The following is a 24,801-nucleotide window of genomic DNA, read 5'->3' on the forward strand; positions in this document are numbered from 1 at the left end:
ATATAATATCTCTTGATATTATATTGAGTACAGTCGTCGCCTAATGGTTTGAGAGTCAGGTTTGCAGGTTTAAATTCTCAATACCCTTAGGAAATGACTGCGGTGCCCTTGAGCAAGGCACCTAACCCCCAATTGCTCCCCAGGCGCCACAGCAAAATGTCTGCCCACTGCTCTGGGTGTGTGTGACAGCGATTTGCAGTGTGTGTGTGTGTGTGTGTGTGTGTGTTTGTGTGTGTGTTCACTACTCACTACTCCTAATGTGTGTGCACTAACTCGGATGGGTTAAAAGCAGAGGATAAATTTCAAGTATAGGTTACCATACTTGCCCTTCACTTCACGTCACTTTTTAAGTGCACCGTAGGCCTGATAGTAAAGTTATTTTTATCTATTTAATTCATTTAATTTAAATTTGATTTAATTCAGAAAATTGTGTCCTGGATGACTAAGCATCTCTTTAGCAAAACATCCTGCAAGTCATTAATGACATATAAATCAGTCACACGGCCTTTAATCAGTGTGTTACGTAATCATGTCTCTGATGTGTGAGTATGGCAAGCTGTCTAGCATTAAATACCCATGGCTGTACTAATCATAATTTAGTTTTGATTAGTCAAAGTTCCAAATCCAGATATCTTAATTCCAATTTTGACTCGTCGTAATTGGAATTAAGATATTTTGACTAGTCATATTCTTCCATTGGAAAATATTTCTGGATATCTTGAAATGAGTGTTGACTAGTAGAAATTGTAATTAAAGATATCACTAATTGATTTAGCAGTAGGCATAACAATTTAACTAGTGATAATTAAATAGAGATATCTCTAAATACATTTGCGTATGTGTGACGCGTCAATTGAAGATATCTATAACGTCTTTACAGATATCTTCAATGGAGTTTTGACTAGTTGACTAGTCATAAAGTAGGCTATTTAGAGATATCTTGAATCAGATTTCTTACTAGTGCAATTATAATTGCAGATATCTCTAATTATCATTCTGACTAGTCAAAATAGAATTATGACTCGTCGAAATACAATTGTAATAATCCAAAATATATTTATGGACAGTCAAAACTTAGTTTTATATGCCAATTCGGCTTGCCATAGTGTGAGTGTCTGTTCATCCTGTGGCCACGGGGTGGCGTCCCTGAGCGCTCAAGGACCTGACAGTGTTTGGATGGAAACTCCCTTAAAATTCTCACCTGGAGCCTCTGAGGATTCAGCAGAGAGGAGTATCTGAAAGCAGAGGAGAGCACAGTCTGCATGGACTGTTCAAGACTGCTTGCTCTCTAAAGAACAAGAGTTTCTTAAGAAAACTGGAATAATGTGGAAATGCCTCACCTGAACCTTCCAGACCAGATTCATATGGACTGTCCGATGTAAAGGATTTTACAGCGCCGAACAAGGAAACTGAGGGATCCAGAAGTTACAGGTAACAGCCCTACCCAGTCTGCCAACATGACTTCAAATCTTGTGTAATGCGTAGGCTATAACGCAAACTCACTAATGAAGTTAGAACTTTATTTACTCGTAGTTAGCGCCAGTGTGTTTAATCATTAAAAGTTTGTGCTCCCTGGTATGTTGTAGTATATGTGGGTTTTACTTTCAGTTGTATGTGTGGCTTGCTCTTTCTTTCACCTTTTTGTGCAAGTTCTCATTTTTCTGACCCCATATATTCCTAAATCTATATTTAAGTCAGTGACGTTTTGAGAGGATCTATTTAAAAGTTACATAAAAGCAATTCACACAGACAATGAATTACTGAATAAAAATGTATTAGATATTTTTGTGGGACTTAAAGTCAAAAACTTCTAGGTGTAACTTTTGGGAGATTGTAAAAACAAAGACAAAAAGGGGGAGGGGGTAATTAAAATGCCGAAATTCTTGAAAAATGAAATGTTGGTATAAGTAGTTTGCCATGATAATTCATTTTTTATTTCCTTAAGAAAATAATCTATTTTTTTTAATATGATTAATATTTTAAAACTTTTGTCTACCAAATCAATGTCAGTGTGGTGCAACCAGTGTGCAGAAAGCCATTTGTTGTCATGTGACAACCATAAACAGGAAATGATATCATGGAGAGGACCCCCTCATGACTGTCAATATGTCAGTAAGGTTTATATATATATATATATAATGTTTAGACAATATATGTTTGTGTACTGTGTATAATTATTTTGTACATATAAATGCAAACATATGCATGTATATATTTATTAAATATTTGCATTTATATATTGTATATATATTTATACATATAATTTTATCAAATAAAATAATGTATAAAATAAAATGTATACATTATAAATATTTTATATATAAATATAAATATTTTTCTTAAATATATACATGCATGTGTGTATTTAAATATTCAAAATAATTATACACCGTACACACACATATATTATGCATACATAAACTTTCATTTTGGATGCGATTAATTGCGATTAATTGTTGCCCAGCAGCACTAATATATATATATATATATATATATATATATAGACAAAAAGGCTAAGGTTAGATAAGGTCAAATAAAGTAAACCTATGAAACCTTAATGATAGTTATGGTTACATTTTTATTTTGTGTTTTTTTTTTATTTATTATTATAATGAAATAAAAACTCTTTTTGGAAAATAATGTTTAACACTCAAGTGTATTCAAGGTACATGGAAAATGTTTATTACTTTTTACTTGTGGGTTACACCACATGACATTAGACATGTAAAATGCAATTATGTTACAATATTTTTAAATAAATACTTGAAACCAACATGAATACAAATATTCCTGTCCTACAAACTTGATATTTCTTGTTCTGAACTCGGCGTGAGAGTTTCTTTTATACACATGTGTAGCTCAAAGACCATGAGCAGGTTTGTACATTAACCTGAAACAGATAGGAGACCTGCAGGGTTTGGAGGAGGCGGAGTGAGACAGAGGGACTCCTGCTCTAATGTTCTCAGGTAGTACGTTGTCGAACATGGGTGACCTGTGGGAGAGTGAGAGAGAAAGAAAGGAGATTGTAGGTATTGTTGATTTTGGGTGTGTCCCTGTACCCGTCAGGCTGCCATGCTGGGGCTTGTCTCTGTAGAGATTCCAGATCAGTTGCGCAAGTGTGTGCAGAAGCAGGAGGTTTGTGTGCGTGTGTGTGTGTTCTCCACTGCCCAACTGTAGGAAATTAAGTTACTGACTGATTTAATAGAGGGCCTCTTTAGTTTTGCTTTTGCATGATCTGAATCCATCACACTTGCACACATCTGAACAGCCACATGGTGAGGTCAAAGCCAGCTGTCATGGTGATGAGTTGTGTATGAAATGTGTGAGGATGACTGCCAATGCTACTCTGAGGGAGAGGGACAAGAATATTTACATACAGTATATGTCTTTGACAGGCCCGTTGAAGACCCATCATATCACAGTTTTAGTTCATGTCTGTTGTGTTAGGGCCATCAGTATAGTGTGCTTTTAAAAATTGACAAAAATAACTTTTGGCTGATAAATGCATTAAAATGTGCTAAATGCATATTAAAGATCTTATTGTGATCCATGCACTTGCTTAATTTAAAAAAAATTGTTTTGACCATGTAATGTTTAATCAATTTCATAACTGGATCTTCCAGTGAAAACGACAGACTTCTCTCTGATGACATATGTAGGACTTATCCAATCATATAGTCTGCTTAAACCCCACCACATCTCAAAATCCAATCAAAAACGACACATAACAAGTCACCGCCCTACTTTTTTTTTTTTCTATTTCGATAATCTGTTACTCTCTGGTGTACGTCACAATTCAGAAGACAAGATTTGTCGCTACTTCCATTTCATTGTGATTTAAAAAAAAATCAAATCTGCCTGTCAATCATTTTGCATGTATGGGTTTACTGATGTTGTTTTTGGAGGAGGTGAGGTTTTAAGGGTGTGTGGTTGAATTTAGCAAAACTGTGGAAATCTCTTACAGCACCTTTAATGCAAAGTCGAGAGAGAGAGATCTCTTTGAGGTAATGTTGTTGATGATAGTTTTCCCACGCTAGTTTTCAAATGTGGCTTTATTCAGGGGGAATTAAAACTGGTTTTCTTTGGCAGCTGTTGCGAAGTTAAAGTGGCTGACAATTGGCTGGTTTTGCTCCGGGGCATCATTCATTGGTTGTAAATTAACCCTCAGTAAACCGTCATAAACCTTGTAGCTGATTGATCACTGATAGCTTCATCAGCAGCTGAGAGATTTGATCACATGGATGTGTGTGTTTGTAGAAGATTGTATTAGTACAGAGCTTAAGTAGTTTTAATCTAAAACTCTTGATGAAACAGGCTCTTATTCATTATATAAGTGTGAGACACTCCCAATTAGTGTATGAGGATAGTTTAGTGAGACTTAAGGAAAGTGAAATTGTTTGGGTTATATCAGCATGAGACAGGTCTGGAATTTATGAAGATGATACAGTGAGACAGTTCTGGATTTTATGAAAATTAGGGATCTACCGAGAATTTTCAGCTAATTTCACATTCAGGTCGAATTTGTTTTGGTGGGCCGAAATCAGTGTCCGAAGCAGACGTTTAATTAGTGCTTCTCTGATGGCACGTTTGACTGCGTTCAGCGTCTATTTCGAGCACACAACGTGGATAAGCTACAACAGTTAAACATGTTAGCTGTGTGAACACTAGCTCTGAGTCTGGTTTAGATGAGACAGTGAGACAGTTCTGGATTTTATGAAGATCATACAGTGAGACAGTTCTGGATTTCATGAAGATGATACAGTGAGACAGTTTTGGATTTCATGAAGATGATACAGTGAGACAGTTCTGGATTTCATGAAGATGATACAATGAGACAGTTCTGGATTTCATGAAGATGATACAGTGAGACAGTTCTGGATTTCATGAAGATGATACAGTGAGACAGTTCTGGATTTTATGAAGATGATACAGTGAGACAGTTCTGGATTTTGTGAAGATGATACAGTGAGACAGTTCTGGATTTTATGAAGATGATACAGTGAGACAGTTCTGGATTTTGTGAAGATGATACAGTGAGACAGTTCTGGATTTTATGAAGATGATACAGTGAGACAGTTCTGGATTTTGTGAAGATGATACAGTGAGACAGTTCTGGATTTTATGAAGATGATACAGTGAGACAGTTTTGGATTTCATGAAGATGATACAGTGAGACAGTTCTGGATTTCATGAAGATGATACAATGAGACAGTTCTGGATTTCATGAAGATGATACAGTGAGACAGTTCTGGATTTCATGAAGATGATACAGTGAGACAGTTCTGGATTTCATGAAGATGATACAGTGAGACAGTTTTGGATTTTATGAAGATGATGCAGTGAGACTGTTTTGAATTCTATGAAGATGATACAGTGAGACAGTTTTGGATTTTATGAAGATGATACAGTGAGACAGTTCTGGATTTCATGAAGATGATACAGTGAGACTGTTTTGAATTCTATGAAGATGATACAGTGAGACAGTTTTGGATTTTATGAAGATGATACAGTGAGACAGTTCTGGATTTCATGAAGATGATGCAGTGAGACAGTTCTGGATTTCATGAAGATGATACCGTGAGACAGTTCTGATTTTGTGAAGATGATACAGTGAGACAGTTCTGGGTTTCATGAAGATGATACAGTGAGACAGTTTTGAATTTTATGAAGATGATGCAGTGAGACAGTTCTGGATTTCATGAAGATGATACCGTGAGACAGTTCTGATTTTGTGAAGATGATACAGTGAGACAGTTCTGGGTTTCATGAAGATGATACAGTGAGACAGTTTTGAATTTTATGAAGATAATACAGTGAGACAGTTCTGGATTTTGTGAAGATTTAATGAAGATGATACCGTGAGACAGTTCTGATTTTGTGAAGATGATACAGTGAGACAGTTCTGGGTTTCATGAAGATGATACAGTGAGACAGTTTTGAATTTTATGAAGATAATACAGTGAGACAGTTCTGGATTTTGTGAAGATTTAATGAAGATGATACCGTGAGACCGTTCTGATTTTGTGAAGATGATACAGTGAGACAGTTTTGAATTTTATGAAGATGATATAGTGAGACAGTTATGGATTTCATGAAGATTTAATGAAGATAATACAGTGAGACAGTTCTGGATTTCATGAAGATGATACAGTGAGACAGTTCTGGTTTTGTGAAGATGATGCATTGAGACCGTTCTCGATTTCATGAAGATTATATAGTGAGACAATGATGTATTTTATGAAGATGATACATTAAAAACTGTTCTGGATTTTTGGAAGATTATACAGTGAGACACTTCTGGATTTTATGAGGATGACACAGTGAGACAGTTTCAGATTATTTAAAGATGATACAGTTAAACAGTACTGGACAGTTTGTGTTGAGACTCACTCAAGCAGCTCCATTAAAACCTAAACATTAGCAATCTAATGGGAGAACGGCTGAGAAAAAACAGGATGAGAGAAAGAAGACAATGATGGAAGAAGAGGTGGAGCTGGAGGAGGAACCCACAGGAATTATACAATTATCAGTCGTTTAGGAATGTTACTCCAGCTCTCAACAAGCTGCTGCAAAGCCCCAGAAAACACACACACACACACACACACTAAACAATAGCACAGATCGCATCAAAATGTCAGATTTTTGTGAGGATGAAATCAGACTGAAATCTGATACGAATGTCAGCACACACCTCTGAAGTTTGGAAGTTAAATAGTGATTGTATTTCTTCGTCATAAAAAATACACTTCTCTCCACTGGATTTATTTAACATCACACGGATATCTGATATAAAAACAGACCTCGGGTGGTCTTCTCAGATTCATGTGTTTTGTGTCATTCTGTGTTGTTGGGTGTTATTGTGTTAATGTACTGTTACTGTAATGGTAGCTGTGAGGAAAGACAGACACTCCCATAAGGACATAATGTGCAGTTAGCATGACAGCTATCAGCGCTTTCCCTCACTGTTCTCTAGCAGCACTGCAATGACCCCTAGCACTTCCCCTCTACACTTACGGAGGAATTCAGTTCCTTAACACTAAATTTCTTCGGTTTGGGGCTTAGAAAGAAAGACATTTCCAAAGTGCTCTCACAGTCTGTGTTTGAGAGACAGAAGTGCTCCCGTCTCACACAGTTGTGACTCTGCACATAGTTGTGCACGTAATGTCTTATGTGTAACCAATTCAAGATGTATTGTTCATGAATCATGAGTGAATGTCTCATTTCTTTGAGTGGAAAGCCCCTGTGCACGATGTGTACGTGTTTAAGAATATCTGTCTGTTCCATCCACCTGGTGATCACCGTGCCATGAAAAACTAGTAGAATCAAACTGCAAATAAGACAAGCATGGTTCAATCCTGCATGCGTGTGTGTGTGTTTATGTAACCACAGTTTCCTGGCTAATACACCTCAAGGCATTTTACCTTCTAGATTTACCTCCATTTCCTGTAACCCACAGGAACACACACACCCTCTCCTGCTTATCATCTCTGCTGTAGTGTGTGCAGGTGTGCTAAGCCAGGGTTCTATCTCTTGAACACACCTCATACTTAGGGAGTGTAGCAATGTTTGGAATAGCATGCTATCCCACTATTCCTGCTGATTATAGTATGTAATCTATCTATCTGTCTGTCTGTCACATTGAAAATAATAAGAAATGTTTCTTGAGCAACAAATTAGCATATTAAAATGATTTATGAAGGATCATGTGACACTGAAGACTGAAGGCAGTTCTGATGCTGAAAATTCGGCTTTGCATCACAGGAATAAATTACATTTTAAAATAGATTAAAATGGAAAACATTTTAAATTGTAAAATTATTTCATATTATTGCTGTTTTACTGCATTTTTGATCAAATAAATGCAGCCTTGGTGAGCAGAAGAGACTTTTCATTTAAAAAAATCCAACTCACCCCAAACATTTGAACGGTAGTGTATACTATGTATAGTTTGCAAATTTTACCTATGCAAACATTTGCGTTTACAATGTGCAACATTTTTTAATGAAACAGTAGCCATTTTTCCAAAAATGTTTCAAACATTAGAATGCTAGCCTATATTGTTGTCACATGACTTCAGTAAGTGTACAGTTTTTCTTGTAAATAACTTTTTTTTTAGCCCAATTTTATGTCAAAATGTAAGCCTACTAATGAGTCAAGAAAGATATGTTAAAAGTCACATGTGATATTATTTTTGATTCACGCTTCACACCGGAAATGAAAGTCGAATCGTTCCATTGCATTGTGAGATTTATCTTGCAATTATCTCCGTTGTATACTGCACATTCTGGCAAATGTAGGCCATCTGTGTACAGTATACGTACTATAAGGGTAGAATGGTAACGTTAGCGTAGCACACCTAAAAAACTAGCGCAGATCTATCCAATTATGCAGTGCACTCATCTTTCCATTTCCAGTGTGACACACAAACAGTAAACAGTTATCTTTTAATTCATTTGCCTTGACTTATTTGTTTGGACTGAGTTGAATTGGATTAAAACTGCAAAACAACAGTCTGAAATTATGATAATAACTTGTACCTAATGATGTCATGTGAGAAAGATAATAACATACAAGCATACTACTGCTTGAAACGTTTTTCTCTGCATAATATGCACTGTTTCACATACTTTTTATGCAGCTTGTCTGCAGTTGTCAGTTTTTTGGGGAATAGAATACCACAAAAAATTGTTGTTTTGAGTGCAACATTTGAATCCACCCTAAAACTGTTGAATCACATGACACACACAGACACGCCTCTCGGAAGTGCAGTGCATTTTTCTCAGGGCTGTGAGAGTTTCTGTATGGGAGTGTGTGCAGTAATTGTCTGCAAGCGCGCTTGTGAATGTGTGGATTAAACCATGGGTAGATCATCCAAACAAAACAGACCTGTGATGTCATGCAAATGAGTTCCTAACATGTATATTATAATAACTAATATTATGTAACCAAATGCAAATGAATCATGTGCAGCTTGCAGAGAACATGTGAGTCAGTGTTTCTAACTTTGATCCTGGATCAAACTGATGTGATTACGGTGAGGAGTGGATAAACTTTGTGGCACCACTGACTGCATGCAGGTTCTGCTGTTTGTTTTTGTGCATTTCCATGGTGATGGACTGAGTCAGAAAGCTGCACTCTGATTGGTCCATTGATCTGCTAAACAGAGCTCTGCAGCCACGTGAGGATGTCTTCCTCTCAGTTTCGCTCACACACGTGAAATCAGCTCCAGTGTCCTCATTTTTTACACTGTGTTAGTGTGTCGTTGTACTTTTTTTTTTGCTTTGCTTTTTTCCAACATCCATCTCGCTCTAGCTATCCCTCTTTAAATGAGCTGTTTATGTTAAACAGCATCATTTTCAAATGTTGCTGTTTACTTTATGCCTTGTGCATTCATGTGAAGTTTTGTTCTTTATGTGACTGTTTGTGCGTCTATTAATTGAGTAAAATGACCTCCTTGAGTAAATACATCTGCTGGGTGTGTTTATTCAAGATATAATGCCTTGTTTAAAAGTTTTACACATCATGAATGTGTGCTGTGTAAGGGTGTGTGTCAGTATCTGTGTGTGTAAGGGTGGAGCTGGTGACTAGGTGTTCAGGAATGAGACTCAATCTCAATTTTGGTGTGCGATGCACATCATTAGGACCAGACCCTGAAGGACCACCGAATTCCACAACAATTTCATTCCAAACTGAGGTATTCAAACTTTTGTTCTCTAGACCTTCTTTTTTTTTTTTGAGGGGACGCAAGTATCAGTCCTGGTTCAATTGGTTCCCTATGCAAGATATGTTCAAAAGGAGTTGCTCTCGCTCTTTAAAGACTGGTGGATTTCTGATTGGCTGTTAAAGGAGCTGTATGTAAGAAATGTATTTCAATTAACCATAAAATGACCCTGAAATGTCACTAGACATTAAGAAATCATGTACATTTCAAATACTTTTATCACTGACAACAGTAGTCTGGCCAGGATATCGTCATTTAAAAAGTGCAGTTGCAGCCCTCAACTGATATTGATGTTGTCATGTTGTGTTTTGGTCTGATGCTCCACCCTCCACCTATCTACCAATCACGAAGTCAGTAGTGTTGCGGCATCCGGGTTGCCAGCTCTGCTCTGGTTACCACAGCTGCAGCTCGTCACGTTCCTGCTGGATCCTGCAGCCGATCTGTCAACCTCGAGTCAGGGGGGAGGGGGAGGGGATACACCACTCTACAGTAATTTGACAGTGATTGCAGTACTAGTTTTGGCCACAATCTTACATACAGCTCCTTTAAAGTTTTTATCCTTCCTCAGCTGGAAAATTATGTTGTTCCTCTGTGGCGTTGTTAATGATAAAACGGTATGGACATTTCAAATCATGAATCACAATTATAGTGACCAAAATGATCATGGTTATCAATATTATCACAGTATTGTGAAATGTGCTGGAAATGTTCAAAAAGTACTCCTACCCTTACCCACAATGAAATCATTTCACCAAGTTGTGTCAAAAGCCAACAAATAAAATATTTTTTTTACATTTAAATAAATTTAATTAAAACTAAACATAAACCTATTAAAATAATAACATTATGATTTTAAATTAACAAAAAATAGGGTGATTTATACAACACAACATGGCATCTACTTAGTTATATGTAGTAAATGTTCAAATAAATCTTTGATTAAAAAAAAGTTTGATAAAATGATAAACCTCACATTTCAGCTTTTAAATCATTTTTATGAAAACGATGAGTAAAAAATGATAGCTATTTTATCTGCTCCATGTACGGCTGTTTGATTATGGCAAACATAAGCACGATTATTTTGGTCAATATTGAAATCGTGATTATTTAACACGATTATGGTGGGTAATATGATCAAAGTTTTATTTCATGATACGAGACATTTTAAATGTCAGTGAAATTTCACAATTATCGATTGGCCTACTTAAGCAAAAACGAATGGTAGGTTAATTAATGTAAGTAAAAAGTCCTCAAAACAGAGGACAAGTAAACAGTCAGCAATACAATAAGAACAAAGAAACTAATTACAAACATAACCGACAAAAAATACAACAGAAGAAAAATATAAATTAAACCATGCTTTAATGCATGTTATAGATCTTATTGTGAGCAATTCATCCATGTGTGTTTCTTTTTATTCTTTTTTAACATGTCATTTTTAATCAAATGATTTAATTAGAAAGTCTCAATCTTTTCTTCTAATCAGTTAGTCTGCTTAAACCTGTCCCTTTTTTACAATCGACTGCAAGATTGCATTCATTTGTGAATGCCACATCACAAAATCCAATCAACAGCTGATTCATACAGTTTTTCTTTTTAAGTTTCACTCCGATGTCTGTCACAGCACAGAAGAAAAGATTTGTTGTTACTTCCGTTTCATCACAACTTTAAGTTTCAAAGATTTTTAGAATTTGGCTCAAAAGTCTGAGAGGGCATGTCACTGCATCACATAAATGAAATATCACTCCTGTAATATATGTGACAACCAAAACACGTGATAAGGTGATTCCTCAGAACTGCATTCTACATCACTGAAGTCTAAGGTTGAATTTCCAGCAATGCCGGACTGGGAGAATGTTTGATTGTTTAGTGGTAGATGAGTCAATTTTTTTTTTTTTTTTCTGTTTCTTCTGCTTTTCCCTTAGAGATTCAGCACTTGAGTGTTTTATAATTCTGAAGAAATACTTATTTGTCTTCTATATGCCATCTATAAAAAATGTGTGGAAAGACCGATGACCATTGATGTGTTTTGGAGGACATGAATGCTAGTCTTTGTTTCTCTTTAGCTTTTGCTCACTATACTTATTCATTCACTCCTCCTCTATGTAGTGCTCTACGTGAAATGGACTATATGGTTAAACATGAATGAGTAAGCAGTTCATTTCAGGGGTTGGTCTAGTGTCCAGGTAATTTACAAACCTAAGAAAACTAGTTTTACAAAACAATGTGAATCATTATTATTTCTGTTTTTGTGGCAGGCCGCACGATGTCTTCTGGCAGTGACTCCGTGGGGGATCTGATTCCCTCAGATATGCTGCAGGTGTTCAGTGAGGAACGGCAGGGGGGCAGAGGTAAACGGGGCAGGAGACGGATAGGATCCTTCAGCCGTGCGTTCAGGTGGTTGAAGAGCCAGCGCAGGAAATCCCGCCGACACGCTACAGAGATGCGTGGAGACCTGCTCGCCATTGGATCACCTGTAGAACTACCACAATCCACACTTAAAACAGGTGACACTTTACCACCATGTACTCCTAACAACAGTGTTTCCTTCCTTATACAAGTTCTACAGAATCAGATGGTGAATGGGTTCTTGTTTACTGTTGGGCTTGTTTCGTTTTTCTGTCTCGCTCGGAAGACTTTTGTGTTCGCATTAACCATATATGAAACTAGTGTCACATCAATCATAACATAAACTGGTTCTGTAAGCAGATGTGTCTCGGGGAAGTTAAAGAAAAAGGAGAAGTGTACCTTGTGTAATGAAAGTTGGGAAATGAGTTTAGAAAATCCAGCAACAACATCAGCATGAATAAACCCATCTATAAACGTACATGCACTTTTATTCAAAGCGACTTGCATTGCATTCAAGGTACGTTTTATCAGTTCATTCCTGGAAATCGAAATACATGACCTTGCCGTTGCTAGTACCATGCTCTGTTGTGAGCTACAGGAAGTATTTCCAAGATTAGTCCAAAATCAGTCAATTATAAAATGTACCAGACCAACACTTTAACCAACCAGTTTCTCCAATTTTGTTCACTCTGCACATTAAACTGAGTTAGAAGGTATTTTAGTCTTGGAAAAATAACACACTTTAGCTTTAATGTGCAAAAACGAGCATTATTTTAATCGACATGATTGTACTCAAATTCATTTGGTCAACACATGCTTGTTTTCTTTGTGAAGTAATTGCTGTTTAATGGCATAGCTTTAAGGCTTGGCTGTTAGGACAAGCTGTTTTGCCATATAAAAATACTTTGAATTTGTGACATTTGCCAATAAGAATATTGCAGTAAAATGTAAGTTATGTCCTCGTTTTTAAGCATTTGATATTGCAACATGAAACTAATCTAACCTAATTACTGCACTAACTAAAAGTGAGGGATTCAGTTAGGTTTGTATTTAAAGTGTTTAAATGCATTTGATCTTAAAACACTTTCCTCCGGCTTCACAGACAAGGCTTAAGCCTAAAATGCATGTTTGAGCTGTTGTAACTGAAAGCAACTTGCACTGTCATATCTTAAAATATGTCAATGCCATTGTTTTGTCTCAAGATGCACACCAGTAATGTTTTTTTCTAAGGCAAAAGGTACTTAAATATCCTAATTGAACTAAGGCTTAATCCTGGCTTAATCTAAGCCCTGTCTGTGAAACCAGGCCTTTATCTGTCCTTTTATTGCCCAACTAGTAAATGGTGGGTATGTGTTTTCAGTTGTGGGTAATGTGTTCAGACATTCAGTAATTTCTGTTCAGACAGTGTAATTAGTAGGGTAATCCTGTTACAATCTAGAAGTCATTATTAGTTTGGGTAACTGGTTTTCAGCGTTCCCTGGCAGTTTTGGTTTTTAATACTGGTACGAATTATAACACAGCAATGAGCAGTGGTTTATTCCTTGTTTGTTGGACCAGGGAAGGTTGACGCATCAAATTACCCTAAACCATCTTGAGATATGTCTCTTAAATACCTATATATTATTGTGTGTATGTGTGCCAAGACCGAGACTGGAAAATGTTTGCCTTTATTATTATTGCAAAGTCATGAGTTTTCCGAGCAGAAATTTCAACATGCCAGAAAGATAAAATTTGACCTCTACTTGAGGTCACTTTAAGTGCTTGCTTTGTGTGTACAAGTCTCAAATGTTTATTTAAAAGTGTGCAGTACATTTTGTGGTTTAGCTTGGGATCAGAACAAGAATTGGATGCATGTGAATTGTCTTATGTTTTGTGTGTGTGTGCTTTTCTTTGTGAGCTGAGCAGAGGATGAATGTGAAGGTTCCACATGGGCTGTAGTGGCAGGGAGAACTTTGTGAGAACACACCTCAACCCCACCCATGTACTGAAGCATGAATCCACTCAAACACACACACATGCACGCCGGGCTGACAGAACAGACTGCAGCTTAATGATCGATATGGTGCATAACCACCAAAAATAAACAGCTGTTATGTGATTCTCCAGAGGGTGTGGTCACTGCCTGCTGCTGAACACGGTACAAAAAAGCCCATGGATTATTGAAACCCTTCACACTCGCCCTTATTAGCTGAAATTAAGAAAATAGCATTACGCATTGGAGAACGTGACTCACACAGTTGATTTCAATACGGTTTAATGTGACATTTTTCTAATCTAATGGCACAGTACTCAAACTGATTTCTGTGTATTTTAATAACGCAAAGATGTATTAATACTTTTCAGTATTAAATGAAATGTATTTATAATCAACATTTCGTTTGTTTTAACCATATTGGGAACTATTTGGCTGAGCTTGTCGCAGTGGATTATGGGATTGCCTTCTCCGTGAAGGACAGATACAGACGCCTGCCTTTTGGAACTTGCTTTGTATTGGTAGTGCAACGTTGATGCTTTAAAATGCTATCTATGTGTTTTATCATCTGTGATTTGATCATTCTGGGTTCTTGTGAATGACCCTGTGTTGATTTAAAAAATGTGTTACTTTAAAAACACAAAATCTTTACAGTGTGTTTGGTAACTTGATAAGGTTATCTAGTGCTGCTCCCTTCCGATATGGCGATGATGACATTCAGTCTCAGTAAGTGAACTGATTAGATTAGTTTGTCTGGGTAAAATGCTGAGCTCAATTTTGTCTTGTGTCATTTTTTTCATAATTGTTTATTTCTGCTTGACACAGTAACTAAATAATCATTAGAATACCAAAGGGAAAACAGAAGTCTCTTATACTGACCAAGGTTGCATTTATTTGATCTAAAGGACAGTTACAGTACATTATACATTGTGAAATATTATTGTAATTTAAAATATATTTTAAAATGTAATTTGTTCCTGTAATGGACAAGCAGATAATTTTTATAAAATCATTGGATCTTATTCACTAATAATTGCGTGGATTATTTCGTATTTGTACGCACAGGAGAACTTCTTACGAAAAATCTCTGCATAATTCACAACACGTGCGTACGCATGTGTTGATCCAGTCTGGTTGATTCAGTCAAATTTACAACAAATTTATGTGCGTAGACATAAATTTGTTGTAAATTTGACTGGATTAACCAGACTCCATTGGCTTACACTCACAGAAGTCATTCTTACAGAGGTGGACAGTAACAAAGTACATTTACTTGAGTACTATACTTAAGTACACTTTTTGAGTATCTGTACTTTACTTGAGTATTATTTTTTCTGGAAACTTTTTACTTTAACTTCACTACATTTGAAAGGCAAATATCGTACATTTTACTCCACTACATTTCTGTCAAGGTCCTTGAGTAGAAAGTAGTTATGTTAGTCAGGGCATGATTTTGGTTGCAGGGGTTGCAGTTTGGTTGGAAATGAAAGTCAGAACCCGACTAATGATTTTCATTTTCAACCACAATACAACGTCAGTCGTTGGAGTTGGAGATTAACGTTGGATTCTGACATCAACCTCATTTTAATTTTCAACGTTGGGTTTGGTCTTCTAAATGCGAATTTTGTCATGTTTTGTCTAATTTTTTGTGTTTTGGAGCACACAGGATTAACGTTGGATTCTGACATCAACCTCATTTTAATTTACAACGTTGGGTTTGGTCTTCTAAATGCGAATTTTGTCATGTTTTGTCTAATTTTTTGTGTTTTGGAGCACACAGTAAGGCTAACACATTCATACTAAAAGCCAAAAAACTTTAAACAGGGTACTATTTGAGGGAACAGCCATTTGCGTGTCCGATACCATTGTGGACGTTATTGAGTGCACTAATCCAATCTCACATTCAATCCCACTACTGGAACTGTGAACTCTAGAAATAAATTTGATATTTATATGAGGGTAGGTAGGCAGGCAAAGATTCAGAGGCATAAGGTACTGTAAGTATTACATACAACAATGTAACAATAATAAAACAATGCATTAACATTTACTTTTTACTTTTGATACTTAAGTACTTTTAAAATGAGTACTTCTGTACTTTTACTTATAAGTAAAAATAAGTCCAGAGTAATATTTGACCAGTCGTTTCTGTACTTTCACTCAAGTAAGGAAGTTGTGTACTTTGTCCACCTCTGCATTTTTATTGGCCAGATCAGTTAGAAGAAATAACTGCTTTTAGTTAAAAACTGCATATTTAAATTTTTGACATTTTAGCGCCCGAAGAAAGAAACCACATCATATTTTACTGGTTCTTTAAATGTTTTATGCTATGAAAAGGTTTGTACCTATGAGGCCAGTTTTCATTTCATTTCAGTTTTCAGCCGAGGGCCCCAAAAACCAGCTCAAGTTATATTGCAATGTTTAATATTTAGGGCTAAGGGTTTGTTCATACACCAAGTATGAGCAATAGTAATAGTAATGCTTTAGCAAGCTCCGCTAATAAGAGGGTCACAGCTACTGAGAACACACTCATAATATTGTGTTTTGCATCCTCTATCGCAGACCTTGCAATGTCAAAACTTCCTGTGGGATGTTGCCGGTTCAGTCTGAACAAAGAGCTGTTACTTTAAACTTGTTTCCCATGAAATGTTCCACTGACACACACCTACACACACTCGTGCACACACACATACAGCTCTTTCCAAAGTTTTTTGACTTCTCCTGATGGAAGTGACATGCTTGCCAGGGGCAGAGGTGGACCAAGTACACAACTTCCTTACTTGTGTGAAAGTACAGATACTACTGGTCAAATATTACTCCGTTACAAGTAAAAGTTGTAAAGACCGATTTTTACTTAAGTAAAAGTACAGAAGTACTTGTTTTTTAAAGTACTTGAGTATCAAAAGTACAAAGTAAATGTCAATCAATGCATTGTTGCACACCCCAACAAAAGAAGTACACATCTATGTGTATCCATTCTTGCACATTTGAATCAAGTGGTCTGTAGTGTAAATACAAAAAAAAAAAAATCTAGCTATACAACCATAACTGTATAACTGCCCAACACAGCACAACAGAAATACTTATTTGCCATGAAAACAAAACTTTCACACCATTACTTGTGACAACGATACTGTCTCTCACAGATCACTAGTAAAGAGAAATGTCAAACTTCACGACACGTGACCCTACAGGAGTGAATACTGATAGGCTGTCTGTCACCCGCAAAAAACCAATCACGTTTTAGAGACGGGAAAAATCATGCCCTGACTAACATAACTACTTTCTACTCAAGGACTTTGACAGAAATGTAGTGGAGTAAAAAGTACGATATTTGTCTTTCAAATGTAGTGAAGTTAAAGTAAAAAGTTTCCAGAAAAAATAATACTCAAGTAAAGTCCAGATACTTAAAAGGTGTACTTAAGTACAGTACTCAAGTAAATGTACTTTGTCACTGTCCACCTCTGGGCGGTTACCCACAATCCTGATTTTTCTTCTGACTTTCCTATTCAACTCATCATAAGAAATGCCAGTCATTCCTCAACACCATTTATAACATAAGGGAAGGTTTGAGAGATGAATACAGACGAAGTTTATGTGCGTGTTGTTTATTGTTACGCGTGGGCGTGTTTGTGCAGAATTCCTTGCCTTCCTGAGCTTTGCCCTGGAGATTCTGACACAATGAACAGGTGTAAAGTTGGGAAACTGGTTCTCTGCTCAGCTCTCTCTCTGTTTCATAGTCCTGTGAACAGAACTCAGCTCTGTGCTAGACTGATTCAGGCTGACTTTTAATATTATTCATTGCCTCCAAATTTTTCTAAAGCCATAATCTTTCTAGATAACGTCCAACATCCATATTAAGCTTGGTATGTGTGTGTAGCCCCTTCAAGCCATAGGTTTTAAAGTGTTGATTTCAAATCTGTTTCAGCTTGCCTGTTTTATAGCAAAGATTTTTCTGTATCGGGGGGTTCAAGAACGCTACTCCCCAGAGGAATTTTGACTTTTTTTTTTTTTAAATGATATTTGCATCGCAGACTGTATAGATTGGTTATCTGTTCTCAATTTTGTGCGCTTACACTGCAGTGGTAGGCTACCTGTTAGAACTTGATTTAGGGCAAAAGTGAAAGAAGAAATTTCTAAATTAGAATGATAATTTGCATGCGGCAAGTGACCCAAAGCATTACTTCCCACCACTGGGAATTAAACCCTAGTTTGCACCATGAATTCAAAACTAGTGTGAAAACATTCTAAAATTTATTTTGCTTTAAAGATGCATAGATCAAATGAAAGGGATTGACAACATGGGCGGCTTTAAATGGATGTCTGTAGCTTTGTGTTTTCCATGATACCAGCTGAAGGAGCTGTAAGATTTTAAGAAATGTTATATTATTGATCGATTTATGCAGCAATTGTACCTCTGCTGGGTTTAACTGGCGAATTAATTAGCAAATATTATGTTACTGTTATGTGATATAGGTGTGGCAGGCAGAGGCCTTTCTTACCTCTTTCTTAAAATCATCCAAAATCGAAACACAGATTGTGTGCATGTATGATAAACCTGTAATCAATCAACTTACTTTTCAAAGACTTTTATATTGGCTTTAGATGAGGGATGTTTGCCCCATTTAACCTTTACCTGCATTTTGAATGGATAATGCCTCTGGGACAAATGGACAGTTTTCCAAGGCAGATTAAGTTTAAGGCCTGTTTCATACATCTCCTGTCTGCAGCAGCATGTTTTCATTGCATTGCTTGTGTTAACAGGTTACAGCATTCGATCTGCATGTTTAAGCAGTGTTGCACTTCAACAAGCAGAAGCAGCTCTGCATGTAAGGTTTCAACACTCAGCCTACTTGCGCTGGGCTTCGCTCACTAAACGCAGCAGAAACTGCACCAAGCATATTTAGTGAAACAATATTTTGCAATATACTGCAGGCTTTTAGGAAGCAACACAAAATATGGAGTGAGTGAGTCACCCATTGTTTGATAAAAGATGTCTGTCAGGCTTGATGCGAGTTAGTACAGGTCAGAGACAACACAAACAACGCTTTCCGTTCAGTAAGCCTGAATTAATACAGACTATATTGAAGCAGTTTATAGTCTACACTTTGGAGTTTGAGTTCTGCATAGGTTATTTAACATTTGGATGCAAATGTGAGCCCCCTCCCTTTGTAAATTAGATTTCATGTCATTCAAGTTGGTTTTCAAGGTCCGACTTCTGCTAACCATTTTATAATTTACAGTAATTATCAAAGAAATTACTCAATGTTTTACTCAGTCTGTCACACTCACAATTTAGTCAGTAAGAGATGGGCCATACCTCTTGTTTCTTTTCTTTTGGCACTGTTAAAGCCAATAGCCCAGGTATTGATGACAGTTACAGATAGCTCTATTAAATCGTGTTTTTTTTTTTAAGATAACATTGCTGAAGATAAGATTTCTGAAGTTTATAAAACACTTATAATAATTTATATTTAAGCACTTTTATTGAATTAATTTATAATAATGCATACATTGCTGAAGAAAAGATTTCTAAAGTTTATTTCCAGCTAAATAAATCATAAAATCATTAATATTTAAAAAAAAAAAATTATACATACATGCATACATATTATATATTTTTTTTTTTTTAATATTAATGATTTTATGATTTATTTAGCTGAAAATAAACTTTAGAAATCTTTTCTTCAGCAATGTATGCATTATTATAATAATTTATAATAATGCATACATTGCTGAAGAAAAGATTTCTAAAGTTTATTTCCAGCTAAATAAATCATAAAATCATTAATATTTCAAAAAAAATTAAAATAATAATACATACATGCATACATATATGTAACAAGGTTTGTGTTCAGGGAAGGAGGTGGGAACCGGCGAACGTTCAACGAAACTTTAATATCAAAATAAACAAAAACAAAACGAAAGTAATGTGGCAGCCCCGCCTCACGGACAACTGCTATATTATATGCTCATTGGATCAGCAGGGTCACACACACACAAAAAAAAACAGACTGAGTAGAAAAGACTTTAAACTTTTAATTTTCTGGTAGTTTTACATTTAATTCTTCACCTTAATTCGAAGAATCTCAATTTTCCAGAACTGCACACTACCTGGAGTCTCCAGAAGTACAGGTTCTCAGAGACTTTGATAAGGCAAGGAATCCTGAAACATGACCCCCACTTAATAAGAATCACAAGCTGAAGTGTTGTGAAATACAAGAAGACTGATTTTAAAAACAAAACAAAGCAAAGATTTGACCGATTGAGAGTGACGGATAGGTTGAGAATGACTCTGAATGGTCCTTTTGGGCTGAATTCGAAATCGCCCCTATACTCTCAAATAGGGCATTATTTGAGAGGACCGCCATTTGTAGTGGTGTCGGAAACCATAGTGGACGTTATTGAGTGCACTCATTCAATCCCACATTGCACTGCATTAACGACTGTTCAGCCGTTGTATGCTCAACGGCTGTCTATATTCGCTCACTCTTGTTTTCATTCACTCCTTCAAGTGAACAGTATTAACGTATAGGAATACTGATTGAGAGTTTAGGGGCCGATTTCGGATTCAGCCTTAGTTTCTCCCATTTCTACTGACTCACTAATTACATCTACACCTGTGAATCATTTTTGACACTCTGAGGAATGCTGAAAGGCCGAAATGCATCAGTGTGCAGTGTTTTAATCATTTTTAATGTTTCTAGAGTGAGCCATAGTTTGAATCAAGGCTTTTTTTTACCTTTTTTGAACCGGAAGAAGTGCCTATTTTTTCTATAAAAACAAGGTTGAGAATGACTCTTGAGGTACCAGCAGCACCAGTTCAAGTCAGACAAAAGCAGCGGTGGTGAGGGAGTCATGCTGTGAGCTGCTACTAACAATGAGCAAGACGGTCCTTTCAGGGTAGGAAATTGACTTAAAGCTGCAGTCCGTAGCTTTTTTTGGGTTAAAAATTATCCAAAATACATATTTGAGAAAATACATAACCAGCCAGTGTTCAAAACTATCTGCTTGCCTTAACTCGATTCAAAACGGTAAGCTTGTAATAATGTTTTTAATTCCAGTGGTACTGGTGGATTTCCGCGGGAGATTTGAGCTTGTCTTTGCGTCATTACGTCACATCTGTACACATAAAGAAGGAGTCTCGGCTAGTAGGCTATATTGCGTGTGAGGATGTTGGAGGTGGAGATTTATAGCCTTTTCTCACAGCACTTGATATAATTAAACTTATCAATTTGATGGCGGATCCAGAAAGGTTCAAACGACAATCACCAGTGACAACAGATTCACCCGCTGTAAAATGCAAAAGACTTCGTTCGGACTTCGGAGTGACTACAGAAAAAAGAGACTGACACCGGACCCATGCGAAAACAAGGATACATATCAGAAGGACAGTACATGTAGTCACGCAATGCTGACGTTGTTAACATTAACAATTTGAGAACAAAGTATAATTTGCACGGTTTTGCCTGATATAATAAGCGATTGTTAGATTTAATCAGCGCGATTTACTGCAATTTCAGAACCAGAACAAAAGTGAATGTTACTTACCTGTTCAGATGACATTTTCCGGTGAAAATTATTATGTTGGTCATACTTCCAAAAAGAATAATCTGTGATTCTGAATGCCAGTATCCACACCGGCGCGGTGACTGACAGCTGCACACTCTCCTCAAACATTGTGTTCATCCGCGCTGTGCCGTGTCGAGGGTGTCGAAGTACAACTCGCGTAAAGTTGATAATTCCGCGAATGACTGCAATTGCAGATTTCGAATAGAGATGGCGACAAAGAGGAAAAACTGCGGACTGCGGCTTTAAAATTAACTCAATTCTTCAATCAGTAGTACAAGAGGAAGTGGTGCTGGTATATAATGATCTGATAATGATCCGTTTTTCACTTCTAGCCCTTGTTCACAATTATGTCACTTATAAAATGATTATATGAAAGCTCATTGTGCACCTGCTGTTGCTTTTACACTGTTGTGACTTTATACATTGAAAACAGTGTCTTTATAGAGTGGTGCAGGTATGACATCAATTTGTAAGCCAAAACGCGAAAGCGAGTTAGCATTTTAACACTTCCGGTTCCATCGCCCCGAAGTCAATGGGTTTTTTGAATGTTTTTTTAGTTAAATGGTTAAAATAAGGTCTGCGGTGAACACAAGCTCAAGACATTTCACGATTTATTCCACGAAACAAAACACATCAATATTACCCGACTCGTGATTTTTTTGAAGCTGTTACGTGTCTTGAAAAAGGCGGTTGCTAACAAGTGGCTAAATGGGACTACAGAGGCTGTTGAGGACATTAAACGCCATCACACCGAACAGGTAAACTCAGTCTACTTTTACAGCATCCTTATGCTTATAATTGTGCTCTTACAAACTTTTCTAACTCAAACCTTATGGGAAAATGTTTTTAGATAAAAACTAAAAGAGAGTTGTCGGAAGTGGTGTGGGACCGTGGTGTAGTTCGTTTAGCTTTTTACTTCTGGCCACTGCATTTAGGCTTAAAAATTCATAAAAGTTGTGTTCATCTGTGATAATTATCTTGATGGATAAAACATGCAAGTATCATAAACTTTTGTTGATCACAGACCTTGTTTTTAGTGATAATCCAAAAGCCTATGGGAAAATCCTTTTGGGTTTTTGTCGAGGTAACCAGCGTTATGCGAACTGTTGTATGGCCTACAAAGTGACGTCATACCTGCACCACGCTATGAAAACGGTCCCGAAATGCTGCCCCCTGCTGTCCAAAAACACAGAAGGCATTGTCAGGGCAGGGCAGGGCAGTCCTGAGCTTCCTGCCAGCACACACATTGCCTATGGGATCCAGCTGCCAGTGATGAGAACTGAACTGTGCCTGTTTACCTTGCTAATCTCTATCATTCATTCTAGCACATTGTGTTTCTCTTTTTTCCTCGCTTCTTGTCTTTTCACCTTTGGCTTGACTTTACTGATTACTATACATTTAATAACCTTTATTAAATCTATTCTGAAAGACAGCAGCATCAGGCGCCTGAATAAAGTCTCTCGAGTGACGTAGTCAAGGTTTCATTCGCGGAACTGAGATAAACTGATGTTTTTCTGTAGCTTTGTTTTCGAGTCATTGACGGGTTTTTGGTTTTGATAGAAAGGCGCAACCACCATGAAACATGAGGTTTAGTTAAATTAAAACCGAAGTTAAAACTGTGTCTATGTGTGAGTTTTATCCCAATCAAGACTCCTTGCAGCTGCTCTGACATCTGCCCTCAACAAGTCCAGGCATGTACGAGTCTTTCTTATTCTGTGCTGCTTTTATTTTGCTTTCTCAGAAGGTTATCAAGTTTTCAGAACGTCTCTGAACTTCTGAGAATGCATTCAACAACAATTTAGGTCATGGTACAGATTATATAACCTTTAGCCATCAACACAATACTCTATGCACACACAAACACCCAGAAAGAGTATTTACTATTAGATTAGAGCATTTCATATTGGATTCATGTCACTAATGTAGTTTTCTAAAACAAATAACTTTAAATTCTGAATGGATTAGCCACGTTCAAAAATGTTGATAAATGCACACCTGACATGCGGGTGGTCATGTAACGTTAATGTTTTTGGTCTAAAATCGTCTTTCTGGACTGGAGAAGGACTTATATGATTCCTGTTATTAAAATTGAACATTGATGTCTTTATTATATTGCTGATGTGTTCATTTTTGGAATGTCAAGCAATAAGGTACAAGAGGACATTAGGTATTAGCATCATGCCTAAGAATGCAGTCTCTCGTCTTTACTATAAGACACAGCATGTTATCTTTCTCAGGGCTGAAAAGATGAGCTCTGTGGTTGTCCAACTATTTTAAATGTTCCAAAACCATTGCAGGAACATTTTATCTGTGGTTTGGCTGTCTGCATCTAAAGACGCAGAAGTGAGACGTACATAAATACTAATGCGACCAGAAAAGTTTCACTTTCTTTCCTTTTTCTAGCACTTTTTAACTTCAATTTATTCCCAGTTGAAAAAAGCGGTGAATGTTTAATACATTTAAAGAACAAAATTTCTTTGTTCTGATGCTGCTTCATTTAAAATATAATTGCAGATCTTACTGGTCGTCTTCTCTTACGGTGATTAATGAAGTTGGGTAAGGAAGGCCAGTCATGTGATTTATGAGTGGGCGGGTCTCTCTGGGCTGTAGGATGATGACATGTCTGACCTGGTTTGAGATGAACTGAGGTTGGGTTTTATCATTCTCACTGCAGTCCTCGCTGACCAACTAGAATAAATAATTAAATTAATTAAATTAAATAATTCAAGTGCAATATTAAAGGGTAATGTGTGAAGGGCCAGATTATCTATAATGTAGATCTGTTACTTAACCATCTACAATGATTATAATTTTTTTAAATTGATATTTGCTGATACACTACTTTGATATTTGTTGGGAAATCTGTCTTTGACTTCCAGGTTTACCTGTGACCTCACAGTTTATTTTTTCTACTACTCCATCTAGTGTTGAGAAAATGAACATGTTGAACAGCTGTCTTAAAGGAACAGTTCATCCAGAAATGGAATTTCGTCATTTACTCACCTCTTGTATTTTTTCTTCTTCCATGAAACACAAAATGTTATACACAATGTGGACTAAAAAAAAGGAACCATAAAAGCATCATAAATGTAGTACATATGAAAGAGGCACTTTATTCAAAGCTTGTCACATTGCTCATATCATTGTTTTTATTTTCTTAATTATAACCTGAAATCTTAAGGCCAAA

At 36.6% G+C, this 24,801-nt stretch overlaps 1 protein-coding gene across 2 annotated transcripts in view; it reads left to right on the forward strand.

The window, feature by feature from the left end:
- The first annotated feature begins 1,223 nt into the window (after positions 1-1,223).
- Positions 1,224-24,801, forward strand: part of si:dkey-157l19.2 (uncharacterized protein KIAA1522 homolog) — a 29,509-nt gene continuing 5,931 nt past the window's right edge. For both annotated transcript variants that reach the window (XM_056254983.1, XM_056254984.1), the window contains exons 1-2: positions 1,224-1,431; positions 11,980-12,228. In XM_056254983.1, coding sequence (XP_056110958.1) covers positions 11,988-12,228 — 241 coding nt within the window. In that variant the 5' untranslated portion in view covers positions 1,224-1,431; positions 11,980-11,987. The remainder of the gene's footprint in view (positions 1,432-11,979; positions 12,229-24,801) is intronic.

Source organism: Rhinichthys klamathensis, unplaced genomic scaffold, assembly GCF_029890125.1.
Source record: "Rhinichthys klamathensis goyatoka isolate OS25496 unplaced genomic scaffold, OSU_Roscu_1.1 h1tg000115l_1, whole genome shotgun sequence".
Lineage (NCBI taxonomy): Eukaryota > Metazoa > Chordata > Actinopteri > Cypriniformes > Leuciscidae > Rhinichthys > Rhinichthys klamathensis.